This window comes from Aethina tumida, chromosome 2, assembly GCF_024364675.1.
Source record: "Aethina tumida isolate Nest 87 chromosome 2, icAetTumi1.1, whole genome shotgun sequence".
In the NCBI taxonomy this organism is placed as follows: domain Eukaryota; kingdom Metazoa; phylum Arthropoda; class Insecta; order Coleoptera; family Nitidulidae; genus Aethina; species Aethina tumida.
Window position 1 is genome coordinate 20,174,462 of NC_065436.1, and position 16,909 is coordinate 20,191,370.

At 35.2% G+C, this 16,909-nt stretch overlaps 1 protein-coding gene across 2 annotated transcripts in view; it reads left to right on the forward strand.

Moving 5' to 3' along the window:
• The window catches only part of LOC109598202 (nephrin), a 39,211-nt gene extending 22,302 nt beyond the window's left edge, over positions 1–16,909 (forward strand). Inside the window, exons 4-18 of one of the 2 annotated variants that reach the window (XM_049962922.1) lie at positions 11,083–11,235; positions 11,298–11,528; positions 11,592–11,843; positions 11,899–12,198; positions 12,250–12,540; positions 12,597–12,899; positions 12,953–13,243; positions 13,299–13,586; positions 13,643–13,818; positions 13,871–14,112; positions 14,171–14,343; positions 14,452–14,619; positions 14,895–15,040; positions 15,120–15,360; positions 15,643–16,909. In XM_049962922.1, the coding sequence (XP_049818879.1) occupies positions 11,083–11,235; positions 11,298–11,528; positions 11,592–11,843; positions 11,899–12,198; positions 12,250–12,540; positions 12,597–12,899; positions 12,953–13,243; positions 13,299–13,586; positions 13,643–13,818; positions 13,871–14,112; positions 14,171–14,343; positions 14,452–14,619; positions 14,895–15,040; positions 15,120–15,360; positions 15,643–15,989 (3,602 nt within the window). In that variant the 3' untranslated portion in view covers positions 15,990–16,909. Of the gene's footprint in view, positions 1–11,082; positions 11,236–11,297; positions 11,529–11,591; positions 11,844–11,898; positions 12,199–12,249; positions 12,541–12,596; positions 12,900–12,952; positions 13,244–13,298; positions 13,587–13,642; positions 13,819–13,870; positions 14,113–14,170; positions 14,344–14,451; positions 14,620–14,646; positions 14,818–14,894; positions 15,041–15,119; positions 15,361–15,642 lie in introns of both variants that reach the window. The other variant, XM_049962921.1, reaches the window with a different exon arrangement.

The window sequence follows — 16,909 nt, forward strand, 5'->3', positions numbered from 1 at the left end:
TTAAATTTTTTCATTTCATTTTAAGTATTAACAAATAGAAATTGTGTTTTAATAAAAGAGTATAAGTCAATAAAGTTTTATATGAAGTTAATAAATTTAGATTTACTAATTGGTAATATAAATTTAAACGTTATATGGTTGTAACCTTTTACTTGTAGTAATTTTATTAGTATATATTCTATACTTTAATAATAATAACATGATAATATCTATGGGCAGATCCATTACTGTTCCGATTTTTTCCTTGAAAGTTTGAGCCCGATTCGATCAAATCCGGCAACTGGAAAATTTTTTGAAATTTGAAAAATGTCAATTTTTAGTCATTTTTATAAATTTTTATTTCATCTTCAATATAACTTAAAGATTGCGTTCAAACGTCATTGTTCTCTGTAAAACCTCTACTTTCGAGACAAAAATACATATTAGCGTTAAAATTATTTCCGACTTAGCTGAAAGCTTCGAAATAAACCATTGCATTAACAAAATTTTACCTGTTTTCAAAGTGCTCTCAAATCAGTTACAGTTTCCAAAGTTCCATTAAACCTGTTATAACTTCAGAGTAATTTAGTGGTGTATTTTCTGTGTATTTTTTTAACCATAAATAATACAAGATCTCTTGTCTTAATAGAGGTATAAGTCATAAAAGCATCATATTTATTAAAGACTTATTAATTTCTGATTTGAAATTAATGTTATGTTGACTATCAGTCTTATACATATCTCTTTACTTGTCTTGTCCTGGTGAAAGGGTATAAGTTAATAAATTTAGGAATTACTAGAGTGTAATGAAAACAAACTGACAAAAGTTTTGTTACCCTAAGTTATAATTAAACTTCTTGTGACTTATAACCAACTTTGTAGTTTTTCTTAGCTATAAATAAACAAAATGTTTTCATACGTCAATAATTTCCAGAATAAGCTGATTAATTTCAAATTCATCTCTTGATCCAGGTCATTAATGAAATATTGATTTCAATTACATATGCTATATGCACCACATTTATAGAGAAAGATAATTGACAGTGCACATGAATTAATAATCTTGTTATTAAGTTGCCTATAATTATAGAAACCTTACTAAATTTAGGTTGTGATTACAGATTGTTTATCTTAATTTGTCACCGAGTTATTCTTCCCTGTTTACCCGATGATAAATATCGACAGCGTCCTTAATTATTTTATTTGTTTTGGCGTCCGTTCCTCTAAACCTGACATAACTCACCGAGTTCCCGACATAATCTCTAGCTCTAAATTGGCTAGAGCACAACGACTAAATCTGGAATGACTAGATTAAAATCTCCATTTCAGCGGACTGTTCTTAAATAAAAAGAACGTCGAGCGGGAACTCACAAATCTTCCACGAAACTAACAGATATAAACAATACTGAAATGTAACACACAGTTCCATAAATCTATCGGGTTTAATAGGACGAAAATTTGCCCATTTCGACGACGGAATTCATCATTATCGTTTGTTTTTTCCCGTTTAATTTTTATTTTACTCCCCGAAGCCATTAAATTTGAAAATGCCCACACCCATAAGTGTAATTAACGCAACCTAAAATGAGTCGGGCATCTCGAGTTGCTTAACACACGCTCGTAAATCAATTTTACGCCAGTTTCGGACATACGGCCCCCGCGATAAATCCGTTATCCGAATTAAAAAGCGCGATTCGTGTCGGCGACAGCATTAATAAAGGCCGGAGTACATCGTGTAATTATGTCCTGCCTAATTCCGGATTGTTCCCTCGCCAGTGAAACGGACGGCGCCGTCAGTGTTCGAGATAAATATTAGTTAGGGGCGGGCGCCGACGCAAAGTTAAAATTAACGCACAACACGTGAGACCGGGGACCCAGAAGTGACCGGATTTCCCTCGAAAGGATACTGTCCATCTGAACCCAGGGACTTCGGTTTTCGGCTTGGTGGATACACGGTCTTTTGTTAATGTACCAGCTCCATTATACGATATCCGACCTTTCGGGGCATTAATAGCATCTGAACATCGTTTCGGTCGATGATAAATTAGGAATCTGAATGATAATTAATCATGTTTTATTGGAAACCGGGTTGGACGGTAATTTAAAGTTAACTCGGTTATAAACTTGGGGTTATTCGAAAGGAATTAAACGTTTCTATATTTTTACGGTTACTTGATCACTTTCCTTATCTTCATAATAATTAATTTAAATTATATTATTTTAACTAAATTTTGATAATGATTACTTTAAAAATGAATCTTGAGTTTTTTGTAAATCAATATAATTTTATACGTTTCCTAGGCAGGTGTTCTCAATAACATACACCTTGTTAAAGTTTGTAATGTATGAGTTGCACCCATTGAAATTTTCAAGAGCTTTCTGCTGTTCTTTGATTTCATGTTCTCTACCTATTTAAAATGCTGTTTAACACCTATAGACTCATAAACGTTTAAAAATGATGTAATACTTACTTTTTAGTAAAATCTAAATCTATTGAACTTTCATTTGAGTCTCTAATAATATATTGTCAAGAAGAAGTAAAACGCTTTTTCTACTGAAGCTCAGAGTCGAATAAGATTTTCATAAACTTGATCAATTTACGAGTATTAGATTAAAGTATTGAAAGTTTAGTCTATTAGAGGGTAGTCAATATGCAAAATTCCACGTACAGTCACCATACAGTCTTTAAAATCTTTCTTAGGTTATCCCATCCTTACTTAAAATGTGAAATTCATTTGTTCAACTTTTTTATGACATTCATTGTATGCAGCCACTTGTTAGTGTCTTATTTTCAAAAACTCTTTCATGAAGATTTTTTACGAAATATTCATTGCCTTACTTCTCCAAACGAATACGACATGCTACTTTAGTTACTTTAAGAAATTTGAACAACAATATTGATTTGTATGACTTTTTAGCCTAAAAAATGTCTAAATACAATGTAGAAATAAATAAACACCATTCTTAGGATCATAAAAAATCTTTCAAATAATATTTGAAATTACTTCAAAAATGTTATAATGTTAATGATATTTTTGTAAGTCAATCACTGTATTATATCATTTTTCAAAAGGCAATGAGGAATCTTAGACAGTTTTAATTCTTTATTATTCAAAGTATACCTTTAATATATCATGAACAAACTTAAAATTGTGGTGGATGCGCCAGTTCCATAGTACATCAGACGAGAGGGAAGATGTAACTGGCTCATTCATCGCGACTAATTATTTTAATTATGTAAATAGCCTCCATTATTGTGTCCACATGAACAAAAAATTCCCAATCATTACATTAATTCACGACGCAAAATGTGGCGTGTTCATTGCAAGCGTCCCTCTATTTAGCGAGGCACTGCAGTGCTCCGACAGAATCAACTCTCTCATAACACAATGGAGTTACACGGGTATTGTGAAGGCCTTATCGGAGCTACTACTATCCCAGGCATTATGTCGACATTATAACATACATTCGGGACAATGTCCATTTCTATTGTTCCCTCAAATACTACAACTAATTGCTGTATTAGTCTAAGGTGCACCGTCTAAAATCCTCGTGGGGATGTTAGCAGTCGGCAAAATGAACCCGAAGGAATTAACAATGCCGGGTCGTGCTGCACTTATTGATTGACGATTCGAAGCGAAATGAATACTTAACTGGCTACATACATTTTCAAAAGGACACGCTACATTTTCCGGATTAAAATCCCATGAATTTCTCCAGATTCAACAAAGCAAGCCCTAAATATAGTCGAGTCGCAAACCGTGCCGTATTTTATCATAAGTTGTACAATAATACTACAAATCCGTGCCTGCAAAAGGCGAAAAATGCATTTTACATTTTGGACCCGTAGTAGAGTGCAAAGTGCAATGTGCCCGCCGCAAATAATATTTCAAAGGCAACTGTCATAAAATTGTAGTGGAATAATATCGGTTTCAGTGGGATCGGTATAGGCGGGCTCCTCTTTGAATTGAAAAATCACTCGAACGAGTATTCGGTTTGTGCCAATTATGCAAATATTTCTTCTTGTTATTTATTTTGAGTTACTCGAATTTATCCTCTTTTTAATATTTCAAAATACGGATCTCAATTTCATTATTTTATGTTGGCTGGTTTTTAATTTTTGTAAAGAAATTTAAGCTTCACATTTTCTCCAGAATATTTTGCCGATCGATGCTTTAAAATTATAATAAATAGAAGTTAGTTAGGATCAGACCTCTTCGTAATACAAACTTCGCGAACTTTTCCATCTAGTTCGATGGTTCGTAATCGAGTTTCTAATGCAAATTTCTTAAATGAGATCAGTTCTGTATCTAGAAAATAGTTTCTAATTTAAGCGAATATGCAATCTATATTCGTTTTGTTTGGAAGTTTTCATTCGAATAAACTCGATTTGTATACATAAGTTACGATAATTGACGTTAACGTTATTATTAGTGGAGCAAACCCTTGATTAAAAGGGCATTGTTGAAATAAACTGTACAGACCGGAGGTATAAAATATGCAAGTGAAGTAAGACATAAAGCACTTTAGTTGAGAGTAGTTACAGTTTAAGAAAGTTAAAATCTATTATACATGAGAAATAAAACAAGTAATTCAGTTAAATGGGAAAACTAATAAACTAGTAAATCGAGGTAAAAAGCGGCAGGCTAAAAAGCGCATTAAGTTGAATAATATGCAAGCGCAAAACTTCCTAATGAATTTAACTATAAATCCCGCTGAAATTCCCGAATAAAAGTAATTATTTATTATGCAAAGGAGTCCTAGGAATTCTAATGGCATTAAAAGTTGAGCGATTCCGTTCCAGTTTAAAAAACGTGTAAAATTGAATTTCAGCGGCGGTACTGGCTGGAAAAAAGAAAACAGGAACGAAATAAGGACTAGGCGGAGCGAAAGGACGACGACGTTCGGGATGGAATAAAAGTAAAAAAAGGGACGTTTGTACAACTGTTACAGCTTGCACTTTATAATTTTATTTGCCACGGTTGTCGAGTTCAGAAGGATTCCGGAGTCCTTTAAAAATATCCCGCGGTAACGGCTAAGAGTGTGTCACTTTTGCGAGATCAAACGACACTTCTCCGTGGGGAGGACGCGAACAGACTTGCCAACACTTCACGATTGGACTTGTGCGGTTCACAACACGTACGCAAAAAATGGACTTTCGTCGCTTTTTACTTCAATGTGTCGTGACGTCGGGCTTTTGAATTCGCATATTAATGTCGGTTTTACGTTTCGAGAATAATTTCAATGTGTTTTTACTTTTATATTCTTGGACTTCTGATAAATGATATATACAGTGGTGGCTAGACAAATAACACAAAATTTATAATATTTTATGAGATATTTTATTAATAAATTATTATTTTAATCGCTTTATATTATATTATATAAATATATTTACAATTTGTGACACTAATTGACTTAATGGTAAGAATTTATTCTTAGTAGGATTTATAATATTTTATAAATAATTCACTTGTGACAAAAGAGAATAAAAACACATTACACTCCTGAGAAAAGGGAAATACAATAACAAAACATCCTAAGATAAAATAGGAACTCTTTTTATAGACTAAAAAATTAAAAGAAATAACTAACTATTTCTTTTGTTGTCTTCCGGATAAATAAAAAATGAATTATATGTGTACTGAAAAGAATATTAGAATAAGATGAAAATTTGCACAAAAATATATTAATTATCCTTCAATATTTTGACGAAGAGTACATTAAAGTGATGACTCCATATCATGAATATATTCGTTGTCCTCCAAGAAAAAGTTTGTACTCCAAATAAATTATAAAAACTATTTCTTTTGTTGTCTTCAGGATAAATAAAAAATTAATTATATGTCTACTGAAAAGAATATTAGAACAAGATGAACATTTGCACAAAAATATATTGATTATTCTTCAATATTTTGACGAAGAGTACGTTAAAGTGATGACTCCACATCATGAATATATTCGTTGTCCTCCAAGTAAAAGTTTGTACTCCGAATAAACTATAAAAACTTTTGGGGTTCCTTTTTTAGATGTAGTATAGAAAATTATTAATTACAATAATTTACCAGTTACAGAGATTTTTATCCATGATAATGATCTATCTGAAGCATACATCCTAAGTTGATTAAAAGATGATGTTCTATATTGGCCACCACAATGTCCGGATCTAATTACAGAAGAAAGATTGAAGTCTCAATTAAAAGAAATAAAAGAAGATTTAATTTAAATGGAAATTTATTTGATTTAGGTACAAAGCGAATAATTTTAGAAAGAGTATATTGTGATTATTTTAAATAAAATATAAAATATTTAGATTACATATATCATTTTCTAATTAACATTAAATAGTAATGAGTTTTATTTCTTAGGCCACCTCTATACATTGTGCATTTATGAGTTTGTGATTTTTAATATAACTATTTGTTAACAGAACTAATCAAATAGAAACTGGCTGTTAAGTCTATAAAAGGCTAAATCAATTTAATAAGGAACATTTTCAGCAAGCAAATAATACATTACGAACATGGCCTTCGTTATTATTTCAACCACATCTTAAATGGACCATAAACATCAGTTTCGTACTTCTTTTTATAAATGACTGATGAATTATTTAAGAAAACAGTAGTTCCGTCGCCATACATAGTAATGTGAATAAAAATAAATTTTCCCTATCAATTTACTGCTCACTCGTATAAATTTTCTATAGTGAAAGAATTAAATTTTATGATTCTGCGATCTGAAAATATTATTTCTACCATTGGAATATTAAAAAGTGCAATAAAGATAAATTCTCTGTTTGCTGACCCACTAAGATGTTTGCGTAAGGTGAAATAAATAAAGTTATATGGATACTTCGATGGATTAAAACAGTTTATTTATTGAAGAAATAAATTATACGGATACATAAGACTTTATCGTGGTTAATACGGTTTTATGTGGCGCAACAAAAGATCAATGCGCCCACCATAACCATTCCGTCGTGTAACGAAGTTTGGACGGCAAAAACTTCTTTCGGTGTTGCATTCAACCCGCCGAAACGAGGAAGTATTAGGCCGCAGTCTGGGGAACCTGGCTGAAAAGATTCCGGTCTCCGGGTGTGTATAATTGATTAAATTAGGCGGCGAAGAACGAGCTCGGCACCGTCCCCGGACGCACATCGGTAATTCCATTTGATGAGTCCGGGCGGGGATCCGCCGACAGACCGGGGGTTCCTCCGTCGAAATTCTCCGGAGTCGGTGTTGTCTGGCTTCGGGCCAAGGCCCTAGTCACGTTCCCGGTCATCTGGAATGTCACGCCGTCCTCTTTATTAGCCATAACAAGCAGTTCCCGGGACTAAACGCATTCCAGATGCTACCGGCGATTTCCTCCCCAGTTTTTCGATTCCACGACTCGTCTATGATGGACCTGGCGCGGCATTTGTCACGGACCGTTAACTGGAACTGCCGCTATTTTTCTGAGACCGACGTATTTATCGTTGTTACGATCACTTTTCCTAAATTAACTTGGCTTTTGTTATCTTCGTTGGAATTTTATAAAATCGTCGTGCTCTCCAACTTGGACAGCCCAATCAGTTCTTACTACATAGTAATGTTGTTAAAGTAGATTGTGGAACCATAAGTACATGCATCGCATCGATTGGATTTTCTTTTTAATCTTATCACTGGTGCTTAAGGTCTTTAATATTCTAAATACACCCATCGTGTATTAGCCCAAAACTAAATCGTGATCCTGACATCCTGGGCAATATCAAATTACACAAAATTAATTAAATAATAATCCCCCGGATGGGAAAAGTTGGAAGCTCGGCCAGTCACACAGAAACCCTCAACCGACATCATATCCAAGGACCAAAGACAGCCAGCTAATAACTCTGACAAATGATTTGAGAGTTCCGTCACGTCCCAGTCGCACTTAATCCCGTCCCGCTTTCGGCTCCCGGAATTGGACAAACGCGACTACGGAATACTGTGTGTTGTCTTATGTAAACTAATAATGGTCCGCTCCACAGTTCTGGCACGTAGTATTCCGGCGAAGGTCTTATTGTAATCGGTCAGTCTCGCTGACCATCGCCACAGGAAAAACTGGAGAAGTAATTTTTACTGCCTCCATACAATTCGTGATTCCGTTACTAAAACACTTGAACTCTACAATTTGATGATTATCATTTTAGTAAAATTGCACGTAATCCAAACTACTTCGGTGATCTACATTTCCACTTTTTTAATCACAATCCAAATCATCAGTGCAATTTTACAAAAACGATCGCACATCCAACAATAGCTTTTATCTCCCTTGTCGTTTGATGATACAAATGAAATGGACCCATCAGATTATTAATTTAAACTTCCGTTTTGATAATGGCACGACAATAACCCGAATTAAAATGAAGTTGTGGCATTATTAATTGTTGTATGGAACGACGAGTGGCATTGGTCGAACCTTCGTCCAATTTTCCGGAATAAATTCGAAATTACCACCTCTAAATTACGTTGTCAGTGTTCAACGTGCACCGGATTTATACGGTTACATTTATTGAACTCCATGATGCATCCTCGCACTTGATCTGTGCCTTCTATAAATGTGTTTCGGCGATCGAAACTGGAACAGTGGAACGAATTTTTCATTTATGAAGCTCCAAACTGTTCTTTATTTCCACTATCTGACAACTGGAGGCTTCGAATGCAGCGCGACGCATTCCGTAATGTGGTGGGTGGGTACTTAGCCTCAATTTCACACCACGACCGTCATTATCAGGCCAGATAGCGAGGCGCATCTGATGTTTATTTTCTGAACTATTGCCGACGACAAACTGCTTATTGCAATAGCTTGCGATACGGTTACATTCCGGCGTACGATCCCGGCACTGTATGAAATACAAATGGGGAAATGCCTCTGTAATGGCCATGAATAGTAGTTTGGGATGAGAGGTGATGAAATTTTAGAGAGATCGGATATTGAATGGGCACCCTTTAATATTTCTTGTGTAATTAGATATTAGATAAGATAAGGAGTTCTAGTTTTATATCTTATTTACACTTTTTATGGGGAAAACTATATTGGGAAACATTAAAGTAAATTTAAACTAACTTCTCCATCATTAATATTGTTACATTAGTATTTTTCCAATTAATTGTTGATGAAAATTTAAAACATAAATTTGTAACACTCAGCTAAAGCTGAATACTAGCTGGACCGAAGAGAAAAGGTCGTAATTAAAAACACATAATTTAGGTTTGAATACGTTTTCAATTACTTTAATTAAGGAAGACTCGGAAAAGAATTATCAATATTTGCTTTTCACTATGCGAAATTCGCGGCGTTATATCAAAATACGCTTGAATGTTTCGAATAAAACCTCATCCGGCTGCAATATTCACCGTTAAAACATGATAAATATTTATTTTACAATTTAAATTCCCCGTTAAAATGCAGAATTCTAATCATTATTAATTATTAATCGCCTGGGGAGGATATTTTTATTCATCCCTAAGGCGGGACAGATAACCAATTAGTTACGTTTTTGTTATCAAAATAATTATTTACATACCCCATTATGGACGTGTTGTGCAAATTTTCATACGTTCAGATTATGTTCTTTTTATTATGCATACTTTTTGAAATTGAACAGGACCCTAAATTACCAGTTATTGATTCCGCATTAAGTCTTACATAATTTTCTCTTATAAAACATACATTCAAGTTGATTAAACTCAATAAGACTTGCATCTGGCTCGCACTGATGGAACAACTTGAAGGCGCACGAGTTTTCAATGACGTAGAAATGTGCCAAGTGGATCGAGCTGACTTTGCAATTGTTTTCATCTTTTTTTCGCGTGTTTTAAAAGAATTGGATTTCAGCGAGTCCGACAAATTTCACGAACTGATCATGAATTCACCGGGAGGTATTAACGGGCCAAAACAAAGTCGCATTGTTTTAATAAACTCTTTAATAGCACACTTGAAAGGATCACATCCAACAAATAAGTTGCCCAAACTTTTAGCTCGAGATAATAGTGCGCCGTAAATACAAACATCCTCTTAAATATCGACGGAGCAAATCAAAACGTACGGAACAATTGTAACCCGAACAAATCCCGGTCCCATTCAACGAATTTTTTCCCCCTAAAAACAATGGCGTTCCACGACCCTCCGCATCGCCGAGATCTAATCTGTCCACACGGTAGCACTGAAAAGCATCGATTCAGTGCCAGACACACCTGAGTTTCCTTTCAGGACCCAGCCACCACTTCACTTCAGCGGCTGAATGCGTTGTTTGTTTTCAGAAACTACCACTACACACTCCGTAGCCGGGTCCCCAGGCATAATGACTATGGGAACGACTGCACACGTTCAATACGGAACAACGTTGAATTATTTAATCAGTTCTACTTATCAGCAAACAGCGATTATAAGTAGACGGTTCTGTTTACTCAAGAGCCTTGTTCGAATGAGCTCAATCTAGCGAATTGTTCCGGAACAAGTAATTGTTTATTGTTGTATTATTTGTAATAGCGATCGGTACTACCATTCGTAATTACACTAGAGTAAATTTGAACAAAATTATATCTCATAAAAGTCCACCTTAGTATTCAATTAGGTTCATTTTCATTAAAATACCTCAATAAAGTCTGATTAAAATAAAAACAGTATAGTAAAGTCTTTGTCTCATTGTCAGTTAATGTTGAACTTTCCACGTATTTAGTCGAAAATTGTACCAATGAGAGGGTGGCAAATACGACAGAGCTCCTCTACACAGTAAACTTTAATTAAAGTTCCGCATAGTTTCGCACAGTTTTCAGATTGGAATCTACAAACTAAAAGCAGGATATTAAATATCAGAAAGTTTCCGGGAAACTTTGTCAAAATAATTTATGTTTTTACTTTATGCACCTTGATGATGCATAAATCAAGATGTATAATTTTATGGTGTAATGTTATTTCGTAGATAAAAGTAATTACGCTGTAAATATCTGGTGTACTTTGCTTTTATTACTTTACTTGACTAATTTATATGGCCCCAAGATACCAGTAGTAACTTGCGATTTTACTGTTTAATAAAACTTTGTAAAACTGGGACTTCAATGGCGGTTTGTTTTGTTTCAGCTCCCCCATCCACAGTAGAGATTATAGACCACAGACACAACTCCAAAATTGAAATCAAAGAGAATCAGGAATTTCATTTGGAGTGCCGCGTACGAAATGCCAAGCCAGCTGCCAAAATTGTTTGGTACAGAGGAAATGTAGAAATGAATATTCGTAAGTGATCATTAATTTATTTATAAATTGTTTGATGGTAACGCCAACTTTTAATTATTCAGATCGGGAAGATCAAATCATTGAAGTGCCTGGGAAAAACAACGATAAACGTGTAACTCGATATGACACTCATTCGAGGATTTCCTTGAAACCTACGGCCGAAGATGACTATGCAGAATATACATGCGAAGCCAGACACGAAGCACTTTCAAACGATATACCCATGAGATCTACTGTGCAACTTAGTGTTTTATATCCTCCAGGTTTACCCTACATTGAAGGATACACCGAAGGTAAATACGGCTAACAATTCAGTAACAAGTACTTGTAATAATAAGTATTGGATTTATTTTTAGGTGAGACAATAAGGAAGGGCCAGACTGTGGAGTTGGTCTGCAGAAGCCGGGGTGGAAATCCCCCAGCCCAATTAATTTGGTATAAAAATGGGGAACAAATTAGAATGGCATATAGAACAGCTGGTAGAGTATCAGAAAACGTGTACACATTCACAGCGGACGCAAGCGACAACAAAGCACGATATAAGTGTGAAGCCAGTAACATTATGTCCAAGAGCCCTCTTAAAGCTGAAATAGACATGACTGTCCTATGTAAGCAAACCAACTATTGTTTTCAATGTTTACATTAACACATATCTTTTTCCAGTTCCTCCAGCCCACGTCACTATTTCTGGTCCCACTGAAGCGAGAGTAGGCGATCCCGTGCCTCTGACTTGCACCACTTCCAATTCCAATCCTCCAGCCGAAATTAAATGGATGGTTGCCGGGAGACAAGTGAGAAATGCCACTGCGAGAACAATCGTATCGCCAGAAGGAGGATGGATCACGACATCCAACATCACAGCCGTTGTGGAACCAAACCGCAAGAGTCTGGTGGTGATTTGTCACGGTGTAAATATGCAACTTACTGAGAATGTGATTTCTACTCATACAATTAACGTTTTATGTAAGTTGATCTAAATTATCTCTGTGAAAAAAATTAATCAAACTTTTTTAGACCCCCCGGGAAAACCTTTCATACATGGCTACACTGGAGGAGCACACATACCAGCTGGTACCGTACAAAAAATATCCTGCACCTCATCTGGTGGAAATCCTTTAGCAACTCTGACTTGGTACAAAAATGATAAAAAAATTCACTCAACAACCAAAAGTACTGACAAGTCAGTGAGTTCTGAAATTACCATTCTCACAAACGTAACCGACAACGAAGCCAGATACAGATGTGAGGCTGCAAATTCCGCAACAGAAATACCCTTCTTTGAAACCATTACAATGAGCGTATACTGTAAGTATTTTGTGACTCAGTAAAACAGTATTGTTATTGACGTATTGATGTTACAGTTCCGCCAGACCATGTCAAAATTAGCAAACAACCACAAGATTTAAAACCAAATGAGGAAGCGACCTTGATATGTGACTCTAGCTCGAGTAATCCCCCAGCAAAATTAGCCTGGTGGAGGGAAGGTATTCCAGTACCAGGTTTATTTAATTCTACCAAACCTGGTCTTCATGGTGGCACGGTTTCTAGTATTGAACTGAAGCTGAACATCAGTGAACAACTGAATGGGATTGTTTACACCTGCTCCGCTAGAAATGAAGCGTTGGAACGATCCGTACATGATGCAATAACATTAGAAGTGCTCTGTAAGGAATAGCATTTTAACATTAGAATATATTTTATTGTCTTACTTTTGTAGATAAACCTGTATTTGATAAGAGCAACGAAGATGCAGTTACTGGAATTGAAAACGAGCCATTAATCATAACCCTTAAAGCTGATGGTAACCCAGGCAATATAGCATACACTTGGTCAAAAGATGGTCTACCCATAATTCAATCTTCTTCAAGCAGTGGCATGGAAAGGATAGTTTCAGATGGACCTGTACTGAACATCACTCAATTGAGTAGACATGATGCAGGATTATACAGCTGTGAGGCTTCTAATTCACAAGGAAGCAGTGTCACAAATGTTAACATAACAGTACAATGTAAACACAGAGAATATTTTTGTAGTTTCAATAAATGCAACATACTTTTTTATAGATCCCGCATCCGTAATAGCAACAAGCGAAAACGTCATAGTTAATCCAAAGGAAGACGCCACTTTGTCATGCACTGCTGACGGCAATCCGCTTTCGGATGATACGATTGTTTGGAAAAGAGATGACTTCCCGGAATTTGATGCAAGAACATCAGTTATGTATGATAAGAATGGTACATCATACTTGAGAATTACTTCTGTCACCAGAGATGATCTCGGGAAGTTCCAATGTGTGGTTAATAATGGAGTGGGAAATGTGACCGTTAAAGATGTTATGTTGATTGTCAAACGTAAGTTAAAAGTAATTTACATTAAGACACATATTTAATTTTAAAATAAATTGCAGATAAACCAGAAATTGATGAGCAACCCACCCTTTTGAAGTTTGCTAGCGATGCTGGTGATACAGGAAAACTTATTTGCAGAAGTCAGGCTTCACCACTTGCTAGGTATTCATGGGCAAGGTCTGGTTCACCAATAACGGCAAACACCACAGGAAAATACTATACCACCTACAGACAAGTAAGAATATTTTTTATTTATTACAAATTGAGCCTAATTCAATTTATTTCAGGTTGATAGCTTAATATCTGAATCCACATTATACATTACACATGTAACATCAGCAGATTATGGTAGTTACGAATGTGTAGCTAGAAACGAATTAGGTTTCTCAACAATTTCTCCACGATTAGAAGTTACTTCAGCTCCGGATACACCTACACTTTTAACGGTGTTAAATGTAACACATAACTCAGTACTTCTAGGATGGACTCCTGGATTTGATGGAGGAATGACTTCCACCTACAGAATAAGGTAAACGTTATTTCTAGTGTTTTTGTGCTTTAAACTAATCTGCGTTTTTAATACACAGATACAGACTAATCGACGACGACACCTACAAATATGAAGATGTTCCTGGAAATGGAACAACTTACGTCGTGAAAGGGTTGGATGTAAATACACAGTATATATTTTCTATCATGGCAATGAATAAACTTGGCAGTAGTAAATTTATGCCAGATTTACTATCTGCGAGAACTTCAAGTAAGTTTCATATACATACGTATTTCTTGCTGCTAGATAAATTTCCTATATACTTCTCTGTAATTTCCTTAAGCTTGTTATTAACATTGTTTTCCCTACTAACACTAGGTAAAGCCCCTCCGTCATATTCCTCTCCGAGTTTAGATGAGAAAAATTTCAAGGATTTTCCTGGCTTTCTGATTATAGTCGGTACTATAGTCGGCACTCTATTAATTCTCATGAATGTTCTACTAATTGGTTGCTGTCTGCATAGAAAAACAAAGAAACGTGTAACAGGTAAATAATTTTATTTTTTCTTTATAGTGTACACTGGGGATAATGTCGAAAAAGTAATACCTGAGGACCTGATAGAAAAACAGGACTTGCCGAGGGTTGTAATTATTAGTGTGTCCATTATTGGGGTTATTCTCTTAATTATTAACATCGGCTTAGTTGCTGGATGTATGCTTAAGAGAAGGGCAAAAAGAATGAGAGGTTTGTTTTTGTTTTCTTTTTATTTAATTCTTTATTTTAACATTATCATATACTAATTGTATTTTACCTGTCCACAGAACAAAATAACCAAACAAGTAAATCAGCGACTATCGAAATGTATGCTCCTAGCAGTTACAATGACACTGTAACGGGAGAAACATTGTCTTCTGTAAGCGAGAAGAGCGAAACGTATAGCAATGAAGGAAGCCACAACGATTATGTGGTAAGATTTACTTTTATTCATTTAACTACATTTTTGCCACAACTTGTAACATTTTTAATTAAAATTTTTGTAATTTTAGGATGACAGTCGTAAATTGCCGCCAACCAATTCGTACATAATGGACCATCACAACCCAATGGCGGGCGATTATCAAGGTGCGTATCAAGTGTACGAGATGCAGGTGCCAATGGGGGGCGTAAGCATGGCGCACAAGACGCATACGCTGCCTCATCCGCACCACCACCATCATCATCCAATGCATGACCAGAGGCCCAGGGCGAGGGACGACCAGAGCCTGGGCTATCACGGTAGCATGTCAGGTAAACTAACCTTATTAACAGATTAAATTTCTTAAAACTAGTTTTGGAGAGATAAAAATCTCTTTGCTTATTTATATGCATGAAAATTGTGCAATATAAAAGTGTGTGTTTTTTAGACTAATTATCAAACATACTCTATATAATTTATTTATTGTGCTTCTAATGATTGTTTAAATTAATTTAAAGTGCATTACTAATGACACACATTCTAGAATATTGCTAAAAATGAAGTTGAGCAAATATTTGGTACAACATTTTCTTATTTTTCTTATTTAATTTTAGCCAAATCTTCATACGTCAGCGCCCCTTCACCAGCTCCACCAGCCGACGGTTCCTACTATAACATGTCGGACCGTTACCTCTCCTACCCGCCACCGTTGGATTTTCAGAATCCGCCCCCGGTGCCCGCTCATCCCCACCTGGGGCAAACCGTGACCCCCGCCACGCCGCCCCTACCCTCAAACGGGTCACTTTTGCGTCACCAAAGGATAGTGCCGCCGCCTGACGTCCTCCACAACACCAGCCAAAATCCGCAGATCCTCCAGGCGCAGAACTTGACTCAGAAACGGGAACTTACCAGTTTCGGTAACGGTTACGGGGTGAACGAACAAGAGGGTCACCTTGTTTGAGATATGGACGACGTGCTCTACGTGCTGTAGATCGGACTGCGGAGGGTGTAGTGCGCGAGTGACCGTTCATTATGAGCGATTGAATATCGAACTACGACGGATATGTGTTAATCAAAATTCGGATAGACGTTAATACTCAATACATGTGATTTTATTAATTAATATAAAGTACTGAGATCATTGTAATATATGGTACTGTATTGAGGAAAGCATAATGTTTCGATCACATAACTTTCCTTGTTCAGTATAGTTGCAAACTAATTATTTTTGTTGTACATATGTCTTGTTGAGTTTTATTAAGAACTGATGTATAATTTTTTTTAAAAGCAATAACATCAAACATTATTATTATAAATTATCTATCAAAAATGGACAACGTGTTTAGTAATAATTTCTGTACACACCATATTCATATATAAAATAACTTAACTAATCAACATGGACATAATTAATGTTGTATGAATGTGTCCCAACATTTTACATATTTACCTAGAGGCAATTTCGGAAGAATTGCTAACCGAAGAATACGAACTATTTTAACTGATAATCAGTTGCATCTACTTGTGATTCTTTTCAATAATCAACTTTAACGAATTTACTTAAATGTTCTGTTGGAATTATATTTTACTTTTTTTTGTAAATAGAATTAGATTTAGTTTTTTTTATTACATAAATATTTACTAGTCCAAACCAATAACCAAAGTGTTTCTGTCTTAATTTTTGTATATGCGCATGTAAAAATAATTTCTGTGACCGTACTTTTTTCATTGTACATTTTGAAATTCGGCATTTTTTATTTATTTCTGTTTATTTCTTTATATTTTGTTTAATTGCAAAGTTGTATTTGTTTATAAGTTTTGTACATTATTAGAATTTACGTATTATTTTTATTTTTAAGAATAAATATTTTCTTTATTTCA